This window comes from Lactuca serriola, chromosome 9 (genome assembly GCF_051521515.1).
Source record: "Lactuca serriola cultivar US96UC23 chromosome 9, Lser_US96UC23_V15, whole genome shotgun sequence".
NCBI classification, from domain to species: Eukaryota; Viridiplantae; Streptophyta; class Magnoliopsida; order Asterales; family Asteraceae; genus Lactuca; species Lactuca serriola.
Genome location: NC_136416.1, coordinates 215509379 through 215531730, shown reverse-complemented (window position 1 = coordinate 215531730; position 22352 = coordinate 215509379). Strand labels below are relative to the sequence as shown.

General features: G+C 37.4%; 1 protein-coding gene and 1 non-coding gene across 3 annotated transcripts; both read left to right on the top strand.

Annotated features, from left to right (window-relative positions):
- Positions 1–17087: 17087 nt before the first annotated feature.
- On the top strand, positions 17088–20655 carry LOC145072831 (MACPF domain-containing protein At4g24290-like). 2 transcript variants are annotated; one of them, XM_079019305.1, is made up of 7 exons: positions 17088–17867; positions 18026–18264; positions 18379–18580; positions 18907–18975; positions 19316–19505; positions 19589–19755; positions 19887–20655. In XM_079019305.1, exons 1-7 carry the CDS (start codon positions 17580–17582, stop codon positions 20577–20579), a joined length of 1848 nt encoding a protein of 615 aa, XP_078875431.1. In that variant the 5' UTR covers positions 17088–17579; the 3' UTR covers positions 20580–20655. The 2 variants fall into 2 exon arrangements, with proteins under 2 accessions (XP_078875431.1, XP_078875432.1); XM_079019306.1 differs by having other exon boundaries at positions 17089–17867; positions 19319–19505.
- A 562-nt stretch (positions 20656–21217) lies between these two features.
- TRNAW-CCA (transfer RNA tryptophan (anticodon CCA)) lies at positions 21218–21289 on the top strand. The gene has a single exon. It is a non-coding gene; the product is annotated as a tRNA-Trp (tRNA).
- The last annotated feature ends 1063 nt before the right edge of the window (positions 21290–22352 follow it).

The window sequence follows — 22352 nt, the reverse complement described above, 5'->3', positions numbered from 1 at the left end:
ACCAGGGATTATTTCACCACCTACTACTACCACATAAACACATAGCATAACATAATGTACTGTCATACAATTCTGGGGTGTCTGACTTACCCAGGTCAAACCATTCTGGGGTGTTTGACGTACCCGTCGGTCTATTTCATCCGACAACCAGGGACTATTTCACCCCCTACTGCTACTACCACATAAACACATGTCATGATAGCACATAAACATAACAGGTAGCAGCAAACCGAGATTAATATCACAAAGACAATCATCTAACATACAACTCCTACTAGTGGGCCGGCATTGTGGCCGTAGACCCACCGCTACTGGAAGGTAACTCACCTCGTAAGGCTGACTGTTGAAAAACTGCTCGACAACTGAGTGAGTGCTGCTCCGGTAACCCTCCGGCTATAATCTCACAAAACACCCAGTTAGAATCTGGTATCTACTCTTAGGATAAAATGACTATTTTACCCCTAACCAAGTCCAAGTCAAAGTCAACTTCCAGTTGACCCGACTCGTCGAGTTGAGCCGCCAACTCGTCGAGTCCCTAACTCTCTACCTGTCCTTATCCACGACTCTACTCGTCGAGTTCAGTAACAACTCGACGAGTCCTCCCTTCTATGAACGTCGAATGAATCTTCATCCGACTCGCCGAGACGTATGAACAACTCGTCGAGTTCGCCTTCATCTGATAAACAAGTCCTGTCCTCGACTCGCCGAGTTGTATGAACAACTCGTCGAGTTCATCTTGAACTATAAGGAGATTGCCTTGGGCTCGTCGAGTCCGTTCTTGCACTCGTCGATTCGGGCATGTCCAAGTCTCATTTCTCGATTTCCAGCGTACAACTCTTGACCAAAAGGTATATCTAAGCTCCTTCAATTGCTCTAGCACGTAAAGTTACAAACTTTACGTGCATTCATGGGACTTTGAGCTCAAAAGGTCATAAAATAAGCTCTTATGATGCATGGGGCCTTAGATGGATGCAAAAGCAACCCCTAACTTCCTTGTGACTCCCTTAATGGCTTGATTTTGAAGTCTCCACCTCCAACCATGCTTGCAATCATGGTTGGTCACCAAAAATGGCTTATAAAAGCCCTAAATCTCCCAAAAAGGGGTCTAACAAAAGAAATGTCACACCCCCAAACCGGAACGGCGGAAACGTTCGGGGGCGGATGACTTCATGTGGTAACGTAACAAATGAATACATAGTAAAGAAAGCAATACAACCATCATATATATAACTGAAAGTTTACATTGTTAAAAGGTACATGTTCAAAAACCAATTACAATATGATGCCAAAATATGAATTTAAACTGGCGCCGCGGCGTTCCTTCTTCAAAAGCTGTTTGTTACCTGTAATTACTGAATCCGTGGGACATACAAGTAGTTTTGAAAGAGTAGATCAATATTTAAGCTGGTGAGTTTCATAAGTATTAAATGACAATGTTTGTATAAAATGAAATGTTTTGTTTGTTTTGTTTGTTTGTTCCTAGAAAATACCATATTTTCTACCAGCATAAATGTAGCCTTCTATTAAAACCAATGTTTGTTTCTAGAAAATGTATGTACGTATAAAATTTCCAATACGTCTGAAAAACCCCGTAAATCAATGTGTTTTTAATACTCCATGTGAGTTTTATAACCATGCTATTGAGTAGAAATGCCTATACACAACGTTCTTCAGGCGTTGGAATGTTCTGACGTTTGTCACCCCAAATGGTGGACTGTAGCTAAAAGTCAGGGCGCAGGTTGTCAAGCCCGTATAGATCTATACACAAACACCATGCTCCCCCTCCAAGGGATTCTGGTATATAATACAAGACTTGAAATGTGTACTCGAACGTACGTGAAGTTGATGTCTCACAAAACTTAGTATAAAACAGATTTACGTGTGAAAATGTTCGTTTGTTCTTGTATATGAAAGTAAACTTCTTGAAATAGTGTTTCTAGTATGTAAAAGTTCGTAATGTTCTCGTAAAACTATACCTATTATAGTGTTCCAAAAATGTGTCTCGTTTGCATAGTAATCCCTAGTAAAATGCTCACTTGTTATGAAAAGTGTAATTTTTATAGTGTCTAAGATGGACACATATACATACAGTATAAGCAGAGTGTTTGATTTATACATATATATCAACATTTTTCATTACAAAATATATGAGGTTATCATGATATATTTTGCATGCGAATGTTTCCCTATAATAGTTATAAATCACATATGATTACGTTGATAAAAAGTGTATAATGAAACTTTATATAACACACGATAATAATCGTGTGTTTTACTTGTATTTCCCCCCTTAAAAGAATATAAAAGTATTTATAAAACATTAAAAAAGTATGGATTATAAGGGTATGAACTCACTTGAAAGATCGGAAAAGGCGAGATGAAAACCGAGCAGAATTTCGACTCGAGAAAGCGGATTTTCTCGGGATTCTCGGGAATCTCGGGAGCACAAACGACCTTCGGGACTTGAGCAAGGTAACCGGGACTTCCGGGATATCACTTGCACGGAAAACGAGGCAAAACGCAAGAAAGTTGAAAGAGAACTGAGCCCTTTCTTCGGAACCCTCGCATCCCTTTTATAGGGGCTGGGAACCGCCTCCGTACGCTGGGCGTACTCGTGCGTCACACATGAGCGCATCCTCAACTGCTTCGGACTCCGGATGGGACTAGACATAGGCTCGCATAGGGTGCGACGTGGACGATACGAGGCCTAGGCCTTGTGTACACTGGGCATACTCGTGTGCGACTCAGCCTTCGGATAATACCGAAATTTCTATTAAAATTTATATTTTTAATATTTAATAAACTTCAAAAATTCATATCTTCTTCGTACGAACTCCGTTTTCGACGTTCTTTATATCCACGCGTAGGCGAGACTACGCTCTACAACTTTCATTTAGATTCCGTCGGTAAATTTTGAAATTACTTTTATTATTTATTTTTAAAAGGTCGCGGTAAGAAAATTTCGTTAGAAATTCATAACTTCTTTATCTGTCGTCTGTTTTTGCCAGACTTTTTACCGTTGAAATACCATTGTCGAGACCTTCGATTCTCGTTTAGGTCATTCCGGCCAAAAGTCGTTCGATTTCTGTTTCGAGTTTTTAGTTGTCTGTCTCTAAGCCGAACTTGGAAAAATCATAACTTCAATATACGAAGTCGGATTTGGGCGTTCTTTTTACGTACAATCACGGTTTAATGACATCAAACATAGTAGGTAATTATTTAGAGACTTTTTGGACATTTTATTTTCGAAGTTAATTTCATTATATCAAAAGTGGTTACAATACTTGACTTTTTAGGCATTACATAGAGTTGAAATATCGGGTTGTCACGTCATCCCCCCGTTAGAGGGAATTTCGTCCCAAAATTTAAAGTAAGAAAGATACTTGTGAATCAGAGAAAAAGATGAGGGTACTTTTGTTTCATCTGATCTTCACGTTCCCATGTGAATTCAGGTCCTCGCTTGGCGTTCCAGCAAACCTTGACGATGGGTATGCGACTTTGTTTCGTTTGTTTGACCTCTCGGTCCATGATTTCTACCGATTCTTCCACAAAGTTGAGGCTCTCGTTGATCTCGATCTCGTAGAGTGGAATAACAAGAGTCTCATCGGACAGACACTTTTTCAAGTTCGAGACATGGAAGGTTGGATGTATGTTACTAAGTTCACTTGGTAGATTAAGCTTGTAAGCTACAGGGCCGATTCTGGCGAGAATCTCGAAAGGCCCTACGTATCTTGGATTTAGCTTTCCACGCTTTCCAAAGCGTATTAAGCCCTTCCATGGTGAGACCTTCAATAGAACGCGGTCTCCTACCTGGAATTCCAAAGGTTTCCTCCTTTGGTCAGCGTAGCTTTTCTGTCGGTCTCTAGAGGCTTTCAACCGTTCACGAATCTGAACGATCTTCTCTGTCGTTTCCCGTATGATTTCCGGACCGGTGAGAGTGCTTTTAGGAACTCGTCCTTTAGCTAACTGGGTGTCGCCAATTTCAGCCCAGCACAGAGGGGACCTGCACTTACGGCCATAGAGGGCTTCAAATGGAGCAGCCTTTATGCTCGTATGATAACTATTGTTGTATGAAAATTCGACAAGGCGTAAATGCATATCCCATGCCTTTCCAAAGTCAATCACACAGGCTCTCAGCATATCTTCCAAAGTTTGTATCGTTCTCTCGCTTTGTCCGTCTGTTTGTGGATGGTAGGCTGTACTCATGTCTAGCCTAGTCCCCAGGGAACTTTGTAGTGACTGCCAGAACCTTGAAGTGAATCTACTATATCTATCGGAGATAATGGATATCGGAACACCATGCAGTCGCACTATTTCCCTTATGTAAGTTCTTGTAAGCCTTTCCATCTTGTCAGTCCCCTTGATTGGTAGGAAATGCGCGGATTTGGTCAATCTGTCGACGATGACCCATATGGTATCGAGTCCACCCGTCGTCTTGGGCAACTTGGTTAGGAAGTCCATAGTAATTTGTTCCCATTTCCATTCCGGTATCTCCGGCTGTTGTAGTAATCCTGACGGTTTCTGATACTCGACCTTAACCTTAGTGCAAGTAAGACATTTACTTACGAAGGTAGCAATTTCTGCTTTCATGTTAGGCCACCAGTACAGTTTCTTAAGATCCAGATACATTTTATCTGAACCTGGGTGAACGGAATATCTCGTGTTGTGTGCTTTGGCCATGACTACGTCTCTAAAACCACCATGTTTTGGTGTCCAGATACGGTCCATGAGGTAATATGCTCCGCCACCCTTGATTTCTAGATTCTTTTCCATTCCTCTTAGGGATTCACCCGCCACATTTTCAGGTTGCAAAGCTTCCAGTTGAGCCTCCTTAATTTGGGTGGATAAGTGGGAATCGATAGTCATAGTCAGAGATTTGACTCTCCGACCAGTGTATTCTTTTCGACTGAGGGTGTCAGCTACCACATTGGCCTTGCCAGGATGATAACGAATTTCACATTCGTAGTCATTGAGTAACTCGACCCATCGTCTTTGTCGCATGTTGAGCTCCTTCTGATCGAAAATGTGTTGAAGGCTCTTGTGATCGGTGAAAATAGTACTCTTTGTTCCGTACAAGTAGTGTCTCTAGATCTTCAGAGCAAATACCACTGCTCCTAACTCAAGATCGTGTGTCGTATAGTTCACTTGGTGTGTCTTAAGCTGACGGGAGGCATAAGCAATAACCTTCCCTCTTTGCATAAGAACACAACCAAGTCCTTGATTTGACGCATCGCAATACACTACGAAATCTTCTATCCCTTCTGGGAGGGATAGTATCGGCGCGGTGCACAAGGCCTGTTTCAGTGTTTGGAACGCCTTCTCTTGTTTTGCTTCCCAGTCAAAGGCCACGCCTTTCTGGGTTAATATAGTAAGAGGTTTCACAATGCTAGAGAAGTTCTTTATGAATCTACGATAGTAGCCAACGAGACCTAGAAATTGACGAATCTCTGTAGGTGTCTTTGGTGCCGACCAGTTCTCAATGGCCTTAATTTTTTAGGGGTCCACGTGTATCCCCTTTTTTCTAACAACGTAGCCCAAAAATTCGACTCTTCGAATCCAAAATTCACATTTAGAGAACTTCGCATAGAGCTTCTCCGATCGTAGTGTTTCTAAGACTTTTCGTAGGTGCTGACTATGCTCTTCCTTACTTCGGGAGTAGATAAGTATATCATCGATGAAGACGATGACGAACTAATCTAAGTAAGGACGGCACACCCTATTCATTAGGTCCATGAATACTGTTGATGTGTTGGTTAATCCGAACGGCATCACTACAAATTCGTAGTGTCCATAACGGGTTCGGAAGGCTGTCTTGGGAATATCCTCCTCTAGTACTCGTAATTGGTGATATCCGGATCATAGATCTATCTTCGAGAAGTAGTTTGCTCCTTGAAGTTGATCAAATAGGTCGTCAATGCGGGGCAGAGGATAACGATTTTTGACAGTAAGTTTGTTCAGTTCTCTGTACTCAATGCACATACGGAACGATCCGTCTTTCTTCTTTACAAATAAGACCGGTGCTCCCCAAGGTGAGAAACTTGGTCTAATGAATCCTTTTTGATGGAGTTCGTTAAGCTGACTGGAAAGTTCTTGCATCTCTGCTGGTGCCAGGTGATAAGGCGATTTCGCTACTGGGGTAGCCCCTGGAACTAAGTCGATTCTGAACTCGACTTGGCGTTGTGGTGGTAATCCCGATAGTTCTTCTGGAAAGATATCGGGAAAGTCGCGTACTTCTGGGATGCTCTTGATGTCTTTTAACTACTGACTCATGTCGACGATGTGCACAAGAAATGCTTGACAATCCTTCCGCAAACACTTTCGAGCTTGGATGCACGAAATGATGCGAAGGTTTGTACTTGATTTGTCGCCGTAAATCACTAATGTTTCGTCGTTAGGGAGGTTAAGACGAACTGCTTTCTCAAAGCACATGATGTCGGCGCGAAGAAGACTAAACCAATCCATGCCGACTATGACGTCGAAACTTTTAATTTGGACCGGCATGAGGTTGATTGGGAAAGAATGACCGTCTAAAGTTAATGTACAACCCATGTATATGCAGTTAGTGTTTTCCGTTTATCCGTTTTCCATTTCTATAGTAAATAGTTTTTCTAACTTGCTAGGTTTATGTTTAAGTAAGTGAATAAAGTCTTGACTCATGAAGCTTCTCTCTGCTCCACTATCGAATAGTATGCATGCATGTGAATTATCGAGAAGAAACGTACCAGCAACTACTGTAGGATCAACTACGGCTTCATCGTGGCCTATAGCCAAAACTCGTCCCACCCCGCCGGTATTTGCTGCCTTTGGGCAGTTTCTCTTGTAGTGGCACACCTCGCCACAACCGTAGCAAGCTTGGCCTACACCAGCGTTGGGAACTTGAGTGATCGGCTTTGCGGGATCCTTGCAGAAACGGACAGTGTGTCCCTTTCTGTTGCAGTTGGAGCACTGCATTTCCCGACAAGGTCCATGATGGTGGTAAGTGCATTTGATGCACTTCGGAAGGTTACCCCCATAAGGCTTTGTTGGGTAGGGATTTGTAGGAACGGTAGTAGGTAAAGTAGCAGCATTCACTGAAACCAGTTGTTGTTTCTTCGCGGATTCTTGGGAAGACCCACCCTTCCCTTTATTCCATCCTCTCTTCCTGTTAATGTTGTTATTGTTTCCCTTTTGTGGTTCTGGTGCATAAATTGTTGAGTTCTGATGACTTCCGTAATCAACAAGAGATTGTGCCAGTTCCTTGGCACTTTCAAAAGTGTCAGGTTTTGAAGCTAACACGCTTGACTGAATTTGGGGCAACAGTCCCCAAATGTATCTCTCTATTTTCTTTCTCTCAGGAGCAATCATATCTGGGCAAAGGATTGTCAGATCGCAGAATCTATTGGTATAAGTTGCTATGTCGGTACCAATCATTCCAAGAGTCCAGAGTTCGTGTTCGAGCTTTTGAATCTCTCCTCGTGGACAGTATTCTCTCATCAACATGATTTTCAAGCTCTCCCAGCTTATGGAATTTGCCACTATCAGAGTAAGTACCTTAACATGGCCATTCCACCAAGTTAAAGCTCTATCAGTAAGCGTCAAGGTGGCAAACTTAACTTTGCTGTGCTCGGGACAGGAGCATATTTCAAAGACTGACTCTGTCCTTTCTATCCACTGCCTCAAAATCATCACACCACCTGTCCCATTAAATATCTGGGGTTTGACATTCGTAAAGTCTTTATAGGTGCATTCTCGGGGTTGTCCATGACTCTCGCCATGGTTGGAAGGAAGCGTGCCAATCCCCGAGCCAGTAGTAACAGGGGTATTGAGTTGTGACATGGCAGCCGCCACAGCTGCTGTGACTGCTGCTTGGAACATGGCAGCATCAAATTGAGGAGGTGGAGGTGGTGGTGGTATAGGTGCTTCCCCACCGTTGTTTCGTCTCGGGTTTCTACGCGGAGGCATCTTTCAACTATAGGTTGAAAAGATAAAGATAAGAATTCCATAGCATAGAAAATGAATGTGTCTCATGAACTAAATTGCTATAGTTCAACAACAGATGATAGTATGAGTCTCAAAGATAGAAGAATGAAAGTTATTTGTAAGACTGAAAATATGAAACAAGCATATGGTTTCTCCATAACATTTTAAGGGTTGAACGAGATACTCAACGTAGTAATAATAGTGCCACTTATATTAATATAATAGATGATACAACGATCACGAAAATTTGACCCCTATAAGGGTCTCCGGTTACAAAGTTTAAGAAAATTAAAAACTTTTAGCCGAGGTCCTAACTTATAACAAAATTTGGGATTTTGGCAAGCACTACTTGTGACGTAGGTTGCGCTTGGAGCTTGACTCCGTATCCGATTGCTTCGATTCCATAAGACGCCTATCAAAGGTTACAGCTTTATACCTCCAATGAACTGTGGAAGATGCACAAACTCGGGTTCCCTTGGTGTTCGCTTGTTTCCTCAAGCCTTTCCCTTCCTCCTTATGGTCACAACTAGCAAGATCCACCAAAAATGCCTTAGTTTTTCTCAAAAACGGCTAGGGTTTGCTTAAGGGGAGTTCTGGAAGCATTGGGGACGAAAGGGAGGTTGAACAAGTGGTTTAAATAGAGTGCAAACCCTCATCTAGGGTTTTTTCCGGACAGCGCCTACTCGCCGAGTGCGGACGCGGACTCGTCAAGTAGGTCCTTAAACTTATGTGTCTAACACGCTCCTACTCGACGAGTTGGACTTCAACTTGCCGAGTCCATGGCCAAAATGCAAGATACTAGAATAAAATACATACCAGGAACCTACACAGATAGAAACATAATGATTATGCTAGTGGAAGCATAATTGATATTCTTAGTGATGAAAGTTATCAATATTATTTATAGGAAACAAAGTTTTCAATTTGCAAGTTGCAATGCTTGGGAATTGTTTCGCAATAATAAGATTTGGGAGAGAGGGCATTCATACTTAATTTAATCTAAAAGCGTTTGGATTAAAGTTTTAATAAAACTTAGTCTTTGACATATATGAATATCGTGTTGAAATGATTCAACATAGGAAATTCGATATATGGAAATATTATAGCAAGAGACTGATCAAATATCATGCCTTTATGTAAGACATTATGTATCAAATCCTATATGCTTCGAAGACATGATTGATTACGTATGATATAATATTCACTTGTTCTGATTTTCCAAATGCCTAGGGCATTAAGAGGGAAAAGGACTAGAATTGGATGTGACTAAAGTTGTTGAACAATTGCCAAGAACATTTTGATGTTATACCAAAGAAGTGTTGCTTATGGATAGTTGGAAGTATAGCATTGGTTGTCAGGACCGTAGTGACATGTTTTAGATTGGGATGATTCTTGATCAAAATTGATGGTCATGTGGGAATATGGGAATGTTTCTATAGTGGGGGTTGATGATTAGAATCTACATGTGAGTTGGGAACTTTAATGCAAAGAAGATGTTCAAGGAGTATACCTTGAATTTGAGACTTCATTGCCATGAAATTGTTTTAAGTAACAAAGTTTCAATGGAACATTTAGTAATATCGTTGGTAAAATCTTTGTGACTTTGAAGCCTCGACATCACAAAAGGATATTGCATGTAAGGTTGAACTCTAACACATTTAGTAGTAACAAGAATTTGAAATTGTGAAACGAGCATTACTAAAATAGTGTTCAATCGATCAGTTCACAAAGGAAGGACCATAGAGAGACATAGTATGCATGTTTAACATGACATGACTAATGTTTAATTCAAGTGTTTAGTTGATTACTCGAAACATTATACAATGAATAAAGTCTAATTAATATGGTGATTAAATAATAAAAGTTTTATTTATATTCAATAGTTTTAAGACCATAGTTAGTTAGGTTATTATTGTGTTTCACTTTCCATGTTTTACTTCCCGAATAATTGGATTATTCAAACATCCACAATCGCTCATACTTTTGGAGTAAGTAGCGAAAATGTTCATGAGTACTTGAAAATGAGGGTTTTAAGTATTGGATAAACCCACGATCAGAGAATTACTTCATGAATTTTATCACGAGTAATTTTGAGATGATAATATCTCATATTCTTGAAACAGAGATATATGAGTTGTTTACAAGTCAATTGTGTATTGATAATACATAAACGCATCAGGAACTTGATGTTATAAAACATATTGTTGTGCGTGATTTGATGAGTAAATAGTGCAAGCATATAATTCAAAGTTTATCTGTTCTTTTTTCCCTAACTGGAAAAGCAATATCTGTGGGCCCCTCGATGATTTGATGTCGACATCTGAAGTGCTTGGCCAACCTGGACTTAATTGATGTGTTCAATTGGTAGTATGAATCAGTCGTCATAAATCGGAAATCAGGAAACAAAACTTGGACAATGAGATTGATTATAATCCATGCCTCATGTCTATACGATATCTTGTAGATTGGAGGAATATTTGATCACTTATCTTAGGACACGTAACTGACTGAGTCAGAGTTCAACAACAGATTTGAGAGCTACAATGTGCTAATAAGTTTTTGAAGTTATACTGACAACTATAGTTATTAGACTTATCCAAGTGGGAGACTGTTGGGTTAAGTGTTTAATCCCATAACTATAATTGGTATACACTTGAATTGATAGTAGCATAGTCCTTTTGGGTTGCCCTCAAACCTAGTAATTGGACAGGATGACATTTGGAGAGAGAAGTTGAATTTATTATTTTATTAATAAATTGAAATAAATGATTTATTAATGTATTATGAAAATAATATATTAATTATAAATCATATTATTTAATTAGTATTTAATCAGAAATTAATTTTGGGATTAAAAGAATTAATTAAAAGTGTTGGGTCTGTTTGGTTATTTATTGAAAGTTGAGGGAAGGAGTCTGTAACAGCCCGGAATCTCAGGTATTATTAAATTATGTTTTTGGGGTGATTTAAGAGGGGACTCGGCGAGTTGGAGCCTAGACTCGCCGAGTAGGATCGCAGACTTGGTCGCGGGATCACGACTGAACTCGACGAGTCCAGATATGGACTCGGCGAGTCGACGCTGTTCAGCGGAAACCCTAGCCGTTTGGTTTTGGAACGTATATAAGGCACTTATAGGCTGTCATTGTCCGTCTTTAGTCGACTGAGAAGAACCCTAAACGGCTGTGGGCATCTAGAGCAAGATTGAAGGGTATTAGGGCTTTGAAGAAATTGTTGTGCAAGGAGGAGAAGAGTCTTGGCTAAAGGAACAGCAAGGGATTCGAGTTCTGCGGTTTGGGGACACAGAGAGTGCGTATTCAGGTAATATCTCGGATTCTTTCTGTATTGTTGATGTGTGCATAGATTTAGGGTTTATGGAACCCATTTGGTGATTATATGAATTAGTACATTGTTACCCAAACGACTATAACCCTGTATTAGGACCTTTAGAGGTCCAGAAGGTCCCATGCTTGTGTATTTCGGGACAAAACTTATCTCAGGAAGCAGTTTGATCGACTGCATGGCATGGACTCGCCGAGTCCGATGAACAGACTCGGCGAGTAGCTTGGAGATTGACTGGAACTCGTCGAGCTGTTCTTCAGACTCGGCGAGTGGAGTCGGGGTGGCCCCGCGATTCTTCCACGAGGATCTCGTCGAGCCAAGAGGGATACTCGACGAGTAGAAAGGGAACATCAGGGGAAGTTGGGGAGGACGTCTAGACTCGCCGAGTCGCCATGGCACTCGTCGAGTCCGGTCGAGTTGACCATTGACCGTTGACCGTTGACCAGAGTTGACCTAAGTCTGACTTCTTAGGGATAGTCACACTTAGAAGATATAAGTGTTAACGAGGGATATGTGATGTTATAGGGAGGTTGTAGCTCATCGGATTGTGCACGAGTAATTTCAGGATTTGCTAGCTTTCAGCATTCGCGAGGTGAGTCTTCTCACTATACTGTACCCGGAAGGGTTTGACTGTGTGATCGGAAGGTCAGATATGATATGTGATATGTATGTTATATGTGGTAAGTTATCTGTTAGATGTGCTATGTATGTTATGTGGGCCGGAAGGCAATATGTTATGGGCCGGAAGGCGAATATGTTATGGGCCGGAAGGCGTTGTGTCGAGGACCGGAAGGTCAGGGCCTGGAAAGGCGTATGTGCGTAAGTTGTATATTGGGGAACTCACTAAGCATTTATGCTTACAGTTATTATGTATGTGTTTCAGGTACTAGCGAGGACCGTGGGAAGGCGCCGGCGTGATCGATACACACTGAAGGATGTTTTATGATCTTGGGATTTAGACAATTTGTATTTGACATGACACCTAAATTATTTATGCCTTGTTTTGAATGGAAATACTTTATTTTTTTTAAATGAAAAAATTTGTTTGAAAATTTGCGTTGTTACAGAGTCCATGGCCTTATTGGATGAGGTGGACAAAAATCACTTGAGCAAGCCCAATGAATTTCGTCCAAGCCTTGCATAAGGAAAGGAATGGGTTGCCTGGTCGCCAAGCAAAGGGATTAGGGTTTCCTCCTTAAACCCTAGTTTTGACACCAAGGTACCTCAACTATATAAAGGCCTTCCTAGAATATAATTTCGTCTATGCCCTCCTTCTAAGAGTTTTGGACGAAATCTTGGTCCTCTCTCTCTCTCTCTATAGTTTTCCTCTTGCTTAGTTTTGGTGTGAACCACTAGAGGCGTGACACTTGTGACGCTTGCTCTCAAAGTTTAAAAAATACTAGGATTTCATTGTTATTGCTATATAACAATTATGGTATGTTTTTCTTAACCCTATTGGTTATTTCGAAATTACACTAGTAGTATTAGGGGTTCCCAATTGATTTTCAAATGTTGTATGTTCAATTAGAGAAAACATAGATCGGGAAAATTAGGGTTGCATGCACGCATAGGTTTTTGTTTGTTATGCTTAAAACCCATCATAAACACCAAAGCACATAAAGATACTAATCCATATGAAATGCAGACCGGTAGAAAACCAAATGTAGGGCATCTCAAGGTGTGTGGATGTGTTGCACATATGATGATAACAAAGGGTCATCTAAAGAAATTAGATGAAGAGAGCAAGAGGGTTGTTCATCTTGGATTTGAAAAAAGGTACAAAAGCATACATGTTATTCGATTCGGATTTTGGGCCATACCAAGAAAATCAGATGTGGGCTACTGGGGGGTCTTAAGTTAATAAAGTAGTAGAAACATAAAATTGGTCACAAGCCATAACTTCTCAAGTGGACCTTTACACAAGCCTATATCTGAGCCCTACGAGTACTCCACAGACGCACCCATCTACTCCAGTTACTCTAGCCACGTCAAGTTCATCAACCATCTCAAGTGTCATTTGGAAGTTAGAGATTGGCTCTACAAAGCTTACCTGCTCATAGAAGAAGAAGCCAACTAAGCTGACAAGATTGCTAAGTTCACTTAAGGGGAGATTTGATACATGAAAAGTGAACCTCTAGCAATCCCAAGAAATCAAGTTCCAAAGTCAGCTTGTGTCCAAGATATGACGAAGTTCCAAAGGCAAATCAATTTCGAGATCAAGATGTTCAGAAGTCAGAAGTCTGTACATGCATTTAATGCGTTTTGTCTTTACTTTGATGTAATAGTTCATATGACTAAGACGTGTGTATCTTTTATGTCAGTTTGTCAAACACCGATCATTATCTAATCCTTAGAATGTTTTAATGGTGTGTACTATGTTCCTCCTTCACTATTTAAGGAGTGATTGTTTCAAAAGTTGGATATTAAAGTATTAATCCAAGAATAACAATTATTCTCTTCACATCATTTTCAAATTTCTTTCAAGTTTAAGCTCTTTCTTTACATTCTTCTTGTTCTTAAATTACCTTTGTATTGATCATACTCAAGTTTACTTCATTTATTACTTGAATACTTTGTTAATTGATTATCTATTTTCATGTCTTGACTGGTTTACTAGACTTGACTGGACCAATACATCAGAAGCAGACATCGATTAAGTGTTAATTCCATGTTTGAGTTTTCAAACCTTGTACGCACATAAATGTTGTTCTCACACAGGGTCCATGGTGTCATCACATACATTCCATTGTTTGAGGAAGACTTTTTCCGAAGATGGAATTATGAGAGGGCAAGACTAGGGTTGAATGTTTGAGTTAGTGTCGAAGATTTGAGAGTTTAAAATATATGAAGAGAAAAGATTCATTTCAATCTATTGCATTTCCAATACAATCTCAATGATTAATATTTGTAATGATTTCACATAATAACCATCGAAAGCTTTACGTCAATGCACTGTAATCATTAATTGTATTCCCACATTATAATATCATTTAAAATAAATTTATAAAACACTATATATATATATATATATATATATATATATATATATATATATATATATATATATATATATATATATTAACATAGTTACAAAATATTATAAATATGGCTTAATATTTAGGATTTATGTTAAATTCAAATTTCTAATCCTTAACATGCCTCCCTTCATACTTTAATATTTAACAATATAATTCAAGATAGACAATAGGGGCGAAGTTTTCGGCAAAGAACTGGTTTCAAATAGTCTTTTTTCATTGAAAACATTATTTCTTATACAACAAAGTCGGACTTCATTGTCTAATATCTCACTCTTCTCAATGAAGATAGTTTTCTATCTTTAGTATCATATATTATTTATACTTGGCATAGAGATGGTTGGTGGGTACGGAAGATTATCAGAAAAATATGCGAAAAATATTTGGTGTATTTTCTGCATCTAAAAGAATAGCTTGTATTCAGTATAGATGAACTAATGATTCATCAAGACTAGGTTGATGATGTTTAGGTTAATTTTTGCAAAAAAAAATAAGGTTACATTGTGTTTTTAAATATATGTTTTTTGAATAATGCAACTTTAAAATTTGTCTAATGGTTAAATTACATATTTGTTGATGTGAATAACTTGAGTTTGTGTATGTATTTGTAAGTCTCCATGGGTACATCGTATATCTTTGTGTACATGTTTAGGTTGGGCATGTTTGGATTTTGTATTTATATATGACTGACAAGTAGATGTTCTTTGCTTTAGCAAAAGTGGTATTTCCATTAGAAGCTCAACCCGACTAGGTGTAGATCACAAAGGTATGATTACGTGCTCTTTAGTTTACCATTAATATCTGTAAATACAAACATCTTATTGTATAAAAGTTCACAGGATGCTGTAATTATCTATTTTTGTTGTGAAATTTAAGTGAACCTGTTTTGAAGATCAATACTTTCATGTCCATGTTTACATGGGTCTATCACCTGGTATGATTATACAAGACTAAAGTCAAACAATATGTTATTTTTACGAAAACAAACTTCTAACTGTTCAGAAAGGTCTGAAAATAAATCCAAATAATTTTCAAAAATTGCATTGTAAAGAAACTCACAACAACTAGTCGGATCCTGTGAAGAATATTGCAAAATTCTATATACCCAAACATATATGACTGTTTTTTTTATTAGTTATAACTTTTATTATTAATTAGTTGTACTTTTTTATTGATAAAATGTTATTTTGATTATTAGTTTCATATTTTTATTGGTAAAATTTTGTCGTATTAGTTTTTGTTTATTTTCAAAAAGGGTGGGAAATCAGAGAGAGAAAGATAATACTATCTTTTATGTATGAAAGATGGTTTAAGCCTTTAAGGATGAAATAAAAAAAAAAAGGTAAAAAAACTGATATGATAGTTATATAGAACGAGATCGTTAAAGATGGGGTGGACAAATTACACCCGTGAGTTTTTAATATTTTTTAATATTATTTTACTTTTTCCATGTATAGATTGATATTAATACAACCGTATCAATAATAATTTTTAAAGAGAAAATTCAGAAAATAACCAAAAATAATAGGTGGTTTGAAAAAAATAACCAAGGAAAAACACATTTCAGAAAATGACCGAAGGATCCGTAGAGCACCCTCTGCGGAATGTAGCTTTTTTTTTTGACCAAAGGATCCGCAAAGCACCCTCTGCGGATCTATTAAGCTCTCTGCGGATTTGCTACACCTCTGCGGAATGTAGTTTTTTTTTTCAATTTTTTTTCATTTTTTTGCGTTAATTATAGTTTATTAATATTTTTTTTTTAAATACACTAATACATTATGTTATTATTATGTAAAAATTTGACAAAAAATGTTTTTTTTTCCGTTTTTTTTGCGTTAATTTTAGTTTATTTATATTAATTTTTCTTTTAAATACACTAATTATTGTATTATGTTATTTATATGTATTTCGTTTGTATTAGGTTATTTAAAAAAATATTAAAAAAATTAAAAAACCAACATTCCGCAGAGCTGTAGCTAGATTCGCACAAGCTTTAATCGATCCGCTAAGGGTGGATTCCCAAAGAGTTCTGTGGACTGATATCAAACATAAGTTTATTATTTTTAACATTTTTTGTCAAATTATTTACATAATCACATAAGGTATTAGTGTATTAAAAAAATTAATATTAATAAACGAAAATGAACGCAAAAAAAAACGAAAAAAACGAAAAGAAAAATCAAAAAACATCAATTCCGCAGAGCTGTAGAGGATCCGCAGAGCATTTAATGGTTCCGTAGAGGGTGTACATTGATTTGTAGAGGTATACACTGATCCGCAGAGGTGTATACTGATCCGCTGATAACGGTTCTGTGGATTCCCAAACAGTTATGTGGACTGATATCGAACATAAGTTCATTATTTTTAACATTTTTTTTGTCAAATTATTTATATAATCACATAAGATATTAGTGTATTTAAAAAAAATATATTAATAAACGAAAATAAACGAAAAAAAAACAAAAAACGAAAAAAAATAAAAAAACAACAATTTCGCAGAGATGTAGCGGTTCCGCAGAGTAGCTAATAGATCCGCACATGATGTTATACGGATCCTTTAGTCATTTTCCAAAATCCATTTTTCATTTATCATTTTCTTCAAATATCCTTTTCTTTTTGGTTATATCACAAATTTTCTCATTTTTAAAAGGTTTCTATATTATAAATTTTTTAATATATTTTAATTTGATAATGTAGCAATTAATATTTTTGAAAAATAAAAACTCCTTTATAAATCCCCATTGTCATCCCTGCTCGGTTGCGTGTCTGGCTCATAAATCAATATCCAAATCATCACTTCACTCCTGTCGATTCCACCATCGAATTCGTTAATGGATTCTCTTTCTCGCTTTTAATATCATTAATTAAAGAACGATTTGTGGGTCAAAAGCTCTTCAAGTCTTGGTCAACTTTAGCCCCTGCTTTTTTTTCTTACCACCCCCAAATCCCTCGAATCACTCCATAGATCTCACACCCAGCTCTACCATCTAGGGTTCTTGATGAAATCTCGCTCTTGAACCGGATTTACTGTTGTTTTTGCTGGTATCTTGCATGAAATAGCAGAACAAAGTTTGGCAAGTGTTTGCAGCGACTCAATCGACACCCACACGTCCATTTATATGGAGTTTTAAGTGGGGCTAACTTCGGCTGAAGTGTGTTAGACAACACTGGTTTATATAAACTGGGTGAGATGCATTTGTAGAGTAAATTCATTCTGCTCGGACTTCGGAGGATTTCAAGTTAAAAATGGCGCTCAAGCTTCCAGCTGCTGAAGCTGCAAATTTTGCGATTCAATCGATTGGATGTGGTTATGATATCTCATTAGATCTGAGGCTTAAGTATCGCAAAGGTGAATCTTTCTCAGATGTTGGTGCTAATCAAAATCGAAATTGCCGTTTGATCGAAATTGAGGAGGATGAAGGTAGAGACATTGTGCTTCCTGGTGGTCTTCTAATCCCTAATGTATCCAAATCCATCAAATGTGATAAAGGCGAGCGTACTCGATTTCGGTCTGATGTTCTCTCTTTTCAGCAGGTATGGATAACTTTACTTTTTTTGTGCTTTTAATTGCTACTTTATATGCAATGATGTATCTGCTTTAATCATGCGGTTTGAATTTCCTTATGCTATTTCTTTCTAGAAATGGATAAATTTGCCTTTAATATATAAGTTTCTGCATTTTTTATTGGCAGATGTCGGAGCAATTCAATCAGGAAATATCATTAACTGGGAAAATTCCTTCAGGCCTCTTTAACACCATGTTTGAATTTTCTGGAAGTTGGCAGAAAGATGCATCCAGTACCAAAACCCTAGCTTTTGATGGCGTTTTCATCTCTTTGTACACTGTTGCATTAGAAAAATCTCAAATGGTACTCTGTGATCATGTCAAGAATGCTGTTCCATCTTCATGGGAGCCTGCTTTGTTAGCAAGGTTTAGATTCAAACCCTTAAATCTTTCAATGCTAGAGATGTATATATGTCATCTGTCTTTTTATTCATTGATAAAATTATTTATTTTTCTTCCTTCTTCTGTTTATTCTTCAAGGTTTATTGAAACTTTTGGCACTCATATAATTGTGGGTGTAAAAATGGGTGGAAAAGATGTTATATATATGAAACAACAGCATGCATCATCCCTTGAACCTGCTGATGTACAGAAAAAGCTAAAGGCAATGGCAGACAAAAGATTTGTGGACTCTGATGGACAATTTATCATTGATTCTGAACACATTTCTCAAAATGACAAGGTACTTTTGTTATGAGCAAATTTCTGGAAATAGCAACCTACTTTACTCTTTTGTACCAATATAGGCAATTTACTTTACTTTTTAACCCTAATAACAATGTGTTTATGTTTCTTTACCCATAATAGCAATGTACTTACATTTTTTTCTTGGTAATAGCAATATATAATTGGTAACTTGTCAAATGTAATATAAGTATGTTGCTATTATGGGTAATATAGAAAACTACATTGCTGATATTGCTATTTCCCACAATTTGCCTTTTTTGTTATTTGTAGTTTATTCTTTAGATTGTTTATAATCATCTTATCAGGCTATTTTTGATTCAGTATAACAACAGAGAGCACAGACTAAGGTTTGCAGATACAGACCCCTCTAGCTCTTATACTTATAAGGAGGTATCTATCCTCTTGCAATTTTTTTCCCTATGATATAACTGAATTTCTGTCGTTTGTTTTAAGGTTAAATGTAAGAAATAGCAACATACTTTCATTGATATGTCCATTATTTCATCCTAATTGTATTTCTTCATATTATATTTTGAAAATTCTACCCAGTTATAGCAGTGTCATCCAAATTAAAAGCAATTTTCACTGCTTAATTTTGTAGATTTTCAAGGTATAAGAAAAAAAGTTGAAAGTAGAATGCTATAACATAAAGAAATGAAAGTAGGATGTTGTAAATAATACACAAATAAACCAAAGTATGTTGCTAAAATTGATTGTTTTCAATTGATAGCAGGATCTTGTAAGCATTTGCAAAAGGAGAGGTGGGAGTGATGACAGGAACCTAAAACATAATGAGTGGTTACATACAGTACAATCAGAACCAGATGTGATCACAATGTCCTTCATTCCAATAACCTCTTTGCTTAATGGTGTTTCCGGAAGTGGATACCTGAGTCATGCCATAAATCTCTATTTACGCTGTGAGAAAATGACCATTTTACCCTTCTTCCCAGATTAGGTCGATTTCTCAGTTAAAACTATAACTTTAAGGTTTTGTTTACAGATAAACCACCGATCGAAGAGCTCCATCAGTTTTTGGAATTTCAGCTACCGAGACAGTGGGCCCCGGTGTTCAGTGATCTCCCCCTGGGCCCACAACGTAAGCAGCAAAGTACAGCGTCTTTACAGTTCAGCTTTTTTGGGCCCAAGCTCTATGTGAATACCAATCCGGTAATTTCAACTTTTCTTTTTTCTCAATGAGCTTAATGGGTTAAGCACTTATCAACTTAATTTGTTTTGTTTTGGAATATAAGGGTAAAATGGTCATTTACTTTCTAATCATTTTACTTTTTGGTAAATAGGTTGATGTAGGAAAGAGACCCGTAACGGGACTCCGGCTTTACCTCGAAGGTAAAAGAAGCAACCGGTTAGCAATCCACCTCCAACACCTCTCTTCCCTCCCAAAAATCTTCCAACTAGAAGACTCCGTAACCGGAACCGGAATCTACAATTCCGATTCCGACGACCGTCGCTACTACGAAAAAGTCCAATGGAAACACTTCTCTCACGTCTGCACCGCTCCGGTCGAATCCGAAGACGAACACTCAATCGTAACCGGGGCCCACTTACACGTAGGGGACCACGGCTTCAAAAAAGTCCTCTTCTTACGTCTCCACTTCTCAAAACTTCTCGGTTGCACTGCAACCAAGAATCCAGAATGGGACGGATCCCCGGGCTTAGCCCGGAAATCCGGCCTCATTTCAACTCTGATAAGTCACCATTTTACCGCGGTCTTAAAACCGCAACCTCAACCCGTTGACATTAACATAAATTCGGCTATTTATCCCGGGGGCCCGCCGGGCCCGGTTCAAGCACCGAAGTTGTTGAAGTTTGTGGACACAACGGAGATGATGCGGGGCCCGCAAGAGAGCCCGGGGTATTGGGTTGTGTCTGGGGCCCGACTTGTTGTGGATAAGGGAAAGATTTCGCTTCGGGTCAAGTATTCTTTGTTGACTTTGGTATTGCCCGATGAAGAAGAAGAAATGGTGGATTAGGTGATGATATGTTTGTAGGTTGTTTTGAACTTTGTATTTTGGAGATATTAAGGTTATATAATGTTTTTTTTTTCAAGTGATTTGCGTTAGTTATATCTGTTTCGGCTTTGGTTTTTTGTTTTTTTCCTGTGTGTGATGTGTAAAGAAAAGAAGGTACATTTGTGGTGTTGTGGGGTTGGTTTTCCGAGCAAATTGCAACGGTATGTACGAAGGTGACAGTGTTCAACTAATTTATTTATAAATGAAGTGATTTGGATAATATTTTATGTTTGAATTTAGTGGGTGAAATAGATAAGTTCAGCTTAAAAGGAAAAAGGTAAGGGAGAATTTGAGGATCTTACATTTAATTGTTGCCTTGTCATCGATATGTATTGAATTATATTAGTCGAACCGTGAAATAAATCCATAATTTTCATTTTTAATTGTTTGTAATTATATAATTTAATATTAGATAAGAGACTTGGCTACGTAATTGGTAATTGAAGATGATGTGGAAGTCATTTTCAATCTGAAAAGTATAAAGAAATTTCATAATTGATCGACTCTGTTGTAACTTATAAAGGCTGGCGTCTGTAGAGTTGCAGAACTCATATTGTGTCGATAAAATAAATATATATTGCTTCACATTTAAAGCAAAGGGATCCGTGGCGCAATGGTAGCGCGTCTGACTCCAGATCAGAAGGTTGCGTGTTCGATTCACGTCGGGTTCAATACCCTCTAATATCCCGTACATTTTTTGTTTTTATTATCCTTACACTATTCTTATAGACCTTCCTTTGAATCATTTGTACACTTTCCTTTGCATCTTCGTCGTATACTCGAATTCAAGTGTCTGTGTGTGTGTTAAACGTGATTTACCTCATTATACACCTGTGGCACCTATATTCTTGTCACTAACATATACTTGAAAAGCAAAGTCATAACTTGTACTATAAATTATAACATAAATTAAATATACTTCTTTATCTTTTTTTCATATCCATGTAAAATGGTGATAAATGTTATATTTTGATAATATTTTAATATATATTTATCATCATTTAAAATAGGTAGGAAGAAAATTAAGAATAAAAATAAAAGAACATTGAATTTCTCAAATTATAATCATAATTATACTGTTTTAGTAAATAGCTTCTGATGTAAATTATTAATAATAATTTCGATTTTTTTGTCATATAGGAAATGTTTTCCTCAAGAGCACACAACTTTGAAGATCAAAGTTCTGTTACCAGTCGTAAGGTTAGGAGTTGACATGTTGGTGAAGGTGTATCAAGACATATATACATTAGAAAGAGTTAAGAAAGGTTGCAGAAATTTTTGTTTAGTGGATGATTAAATGTATAAGGTCAGGTTTATAAATTTATTCAGTTTATCTAGTAATTACAAAACCTTATGGATAATAAAATTCAGGTGATTTGAGGTAAAACCTGTCTAAAAAACCGAGATTGAACCAAAAAAGATTGGCCACAAAAAAAACGGATCGAAAAAAGACCGTTTCGAGACTGGTCCTAGAAAAAATAGAAAAAGACTGGACTGTTTTAAGATCAGTTTGATCTCAAAAAAGACCGGAAGCCAAAATATCATTTGTGTAATTATATATATATATATATATATATATATATATATATATATATATATATATATATATATATATATATATTTTAATCACAGATCACCCAACTTTTTCCCTTCATTATTTTATTAAATTTTATTGTACCATTTTTAGTAATTCTTAATGTATTATTTTGAACCGAAGAAAGGTGCATGTAAAAA

What these genes read in the sequence shown, in the direction of transcription:
- LOC145072831 (XM_079019305.1), top strand. Translation starts at nt 17,580, where the DNA reads ATGGCGCTCAAGCTTCCAGCTGCTGAAGCTGCAAATTTTGCGATTCAA. An exon ending in ATGTTCTCTCTTTTCAGCAG is followed by an intron (nt 17,868 to 18,025) that starts GTATGGATAACT and finishes TTTTATTGGCAG; the next exon opens with ATGTCGGAGCAATTCAATCA. An exon ending in GAGCCTGCTTTGTTAGCAAG is followed by an intron (nt 18,265 to 18,378) that starts GTTTAGATTCAA and finishes TTATTCTTCAAG; the next exon opens with GTTTATTGAAACTTTTGGCA.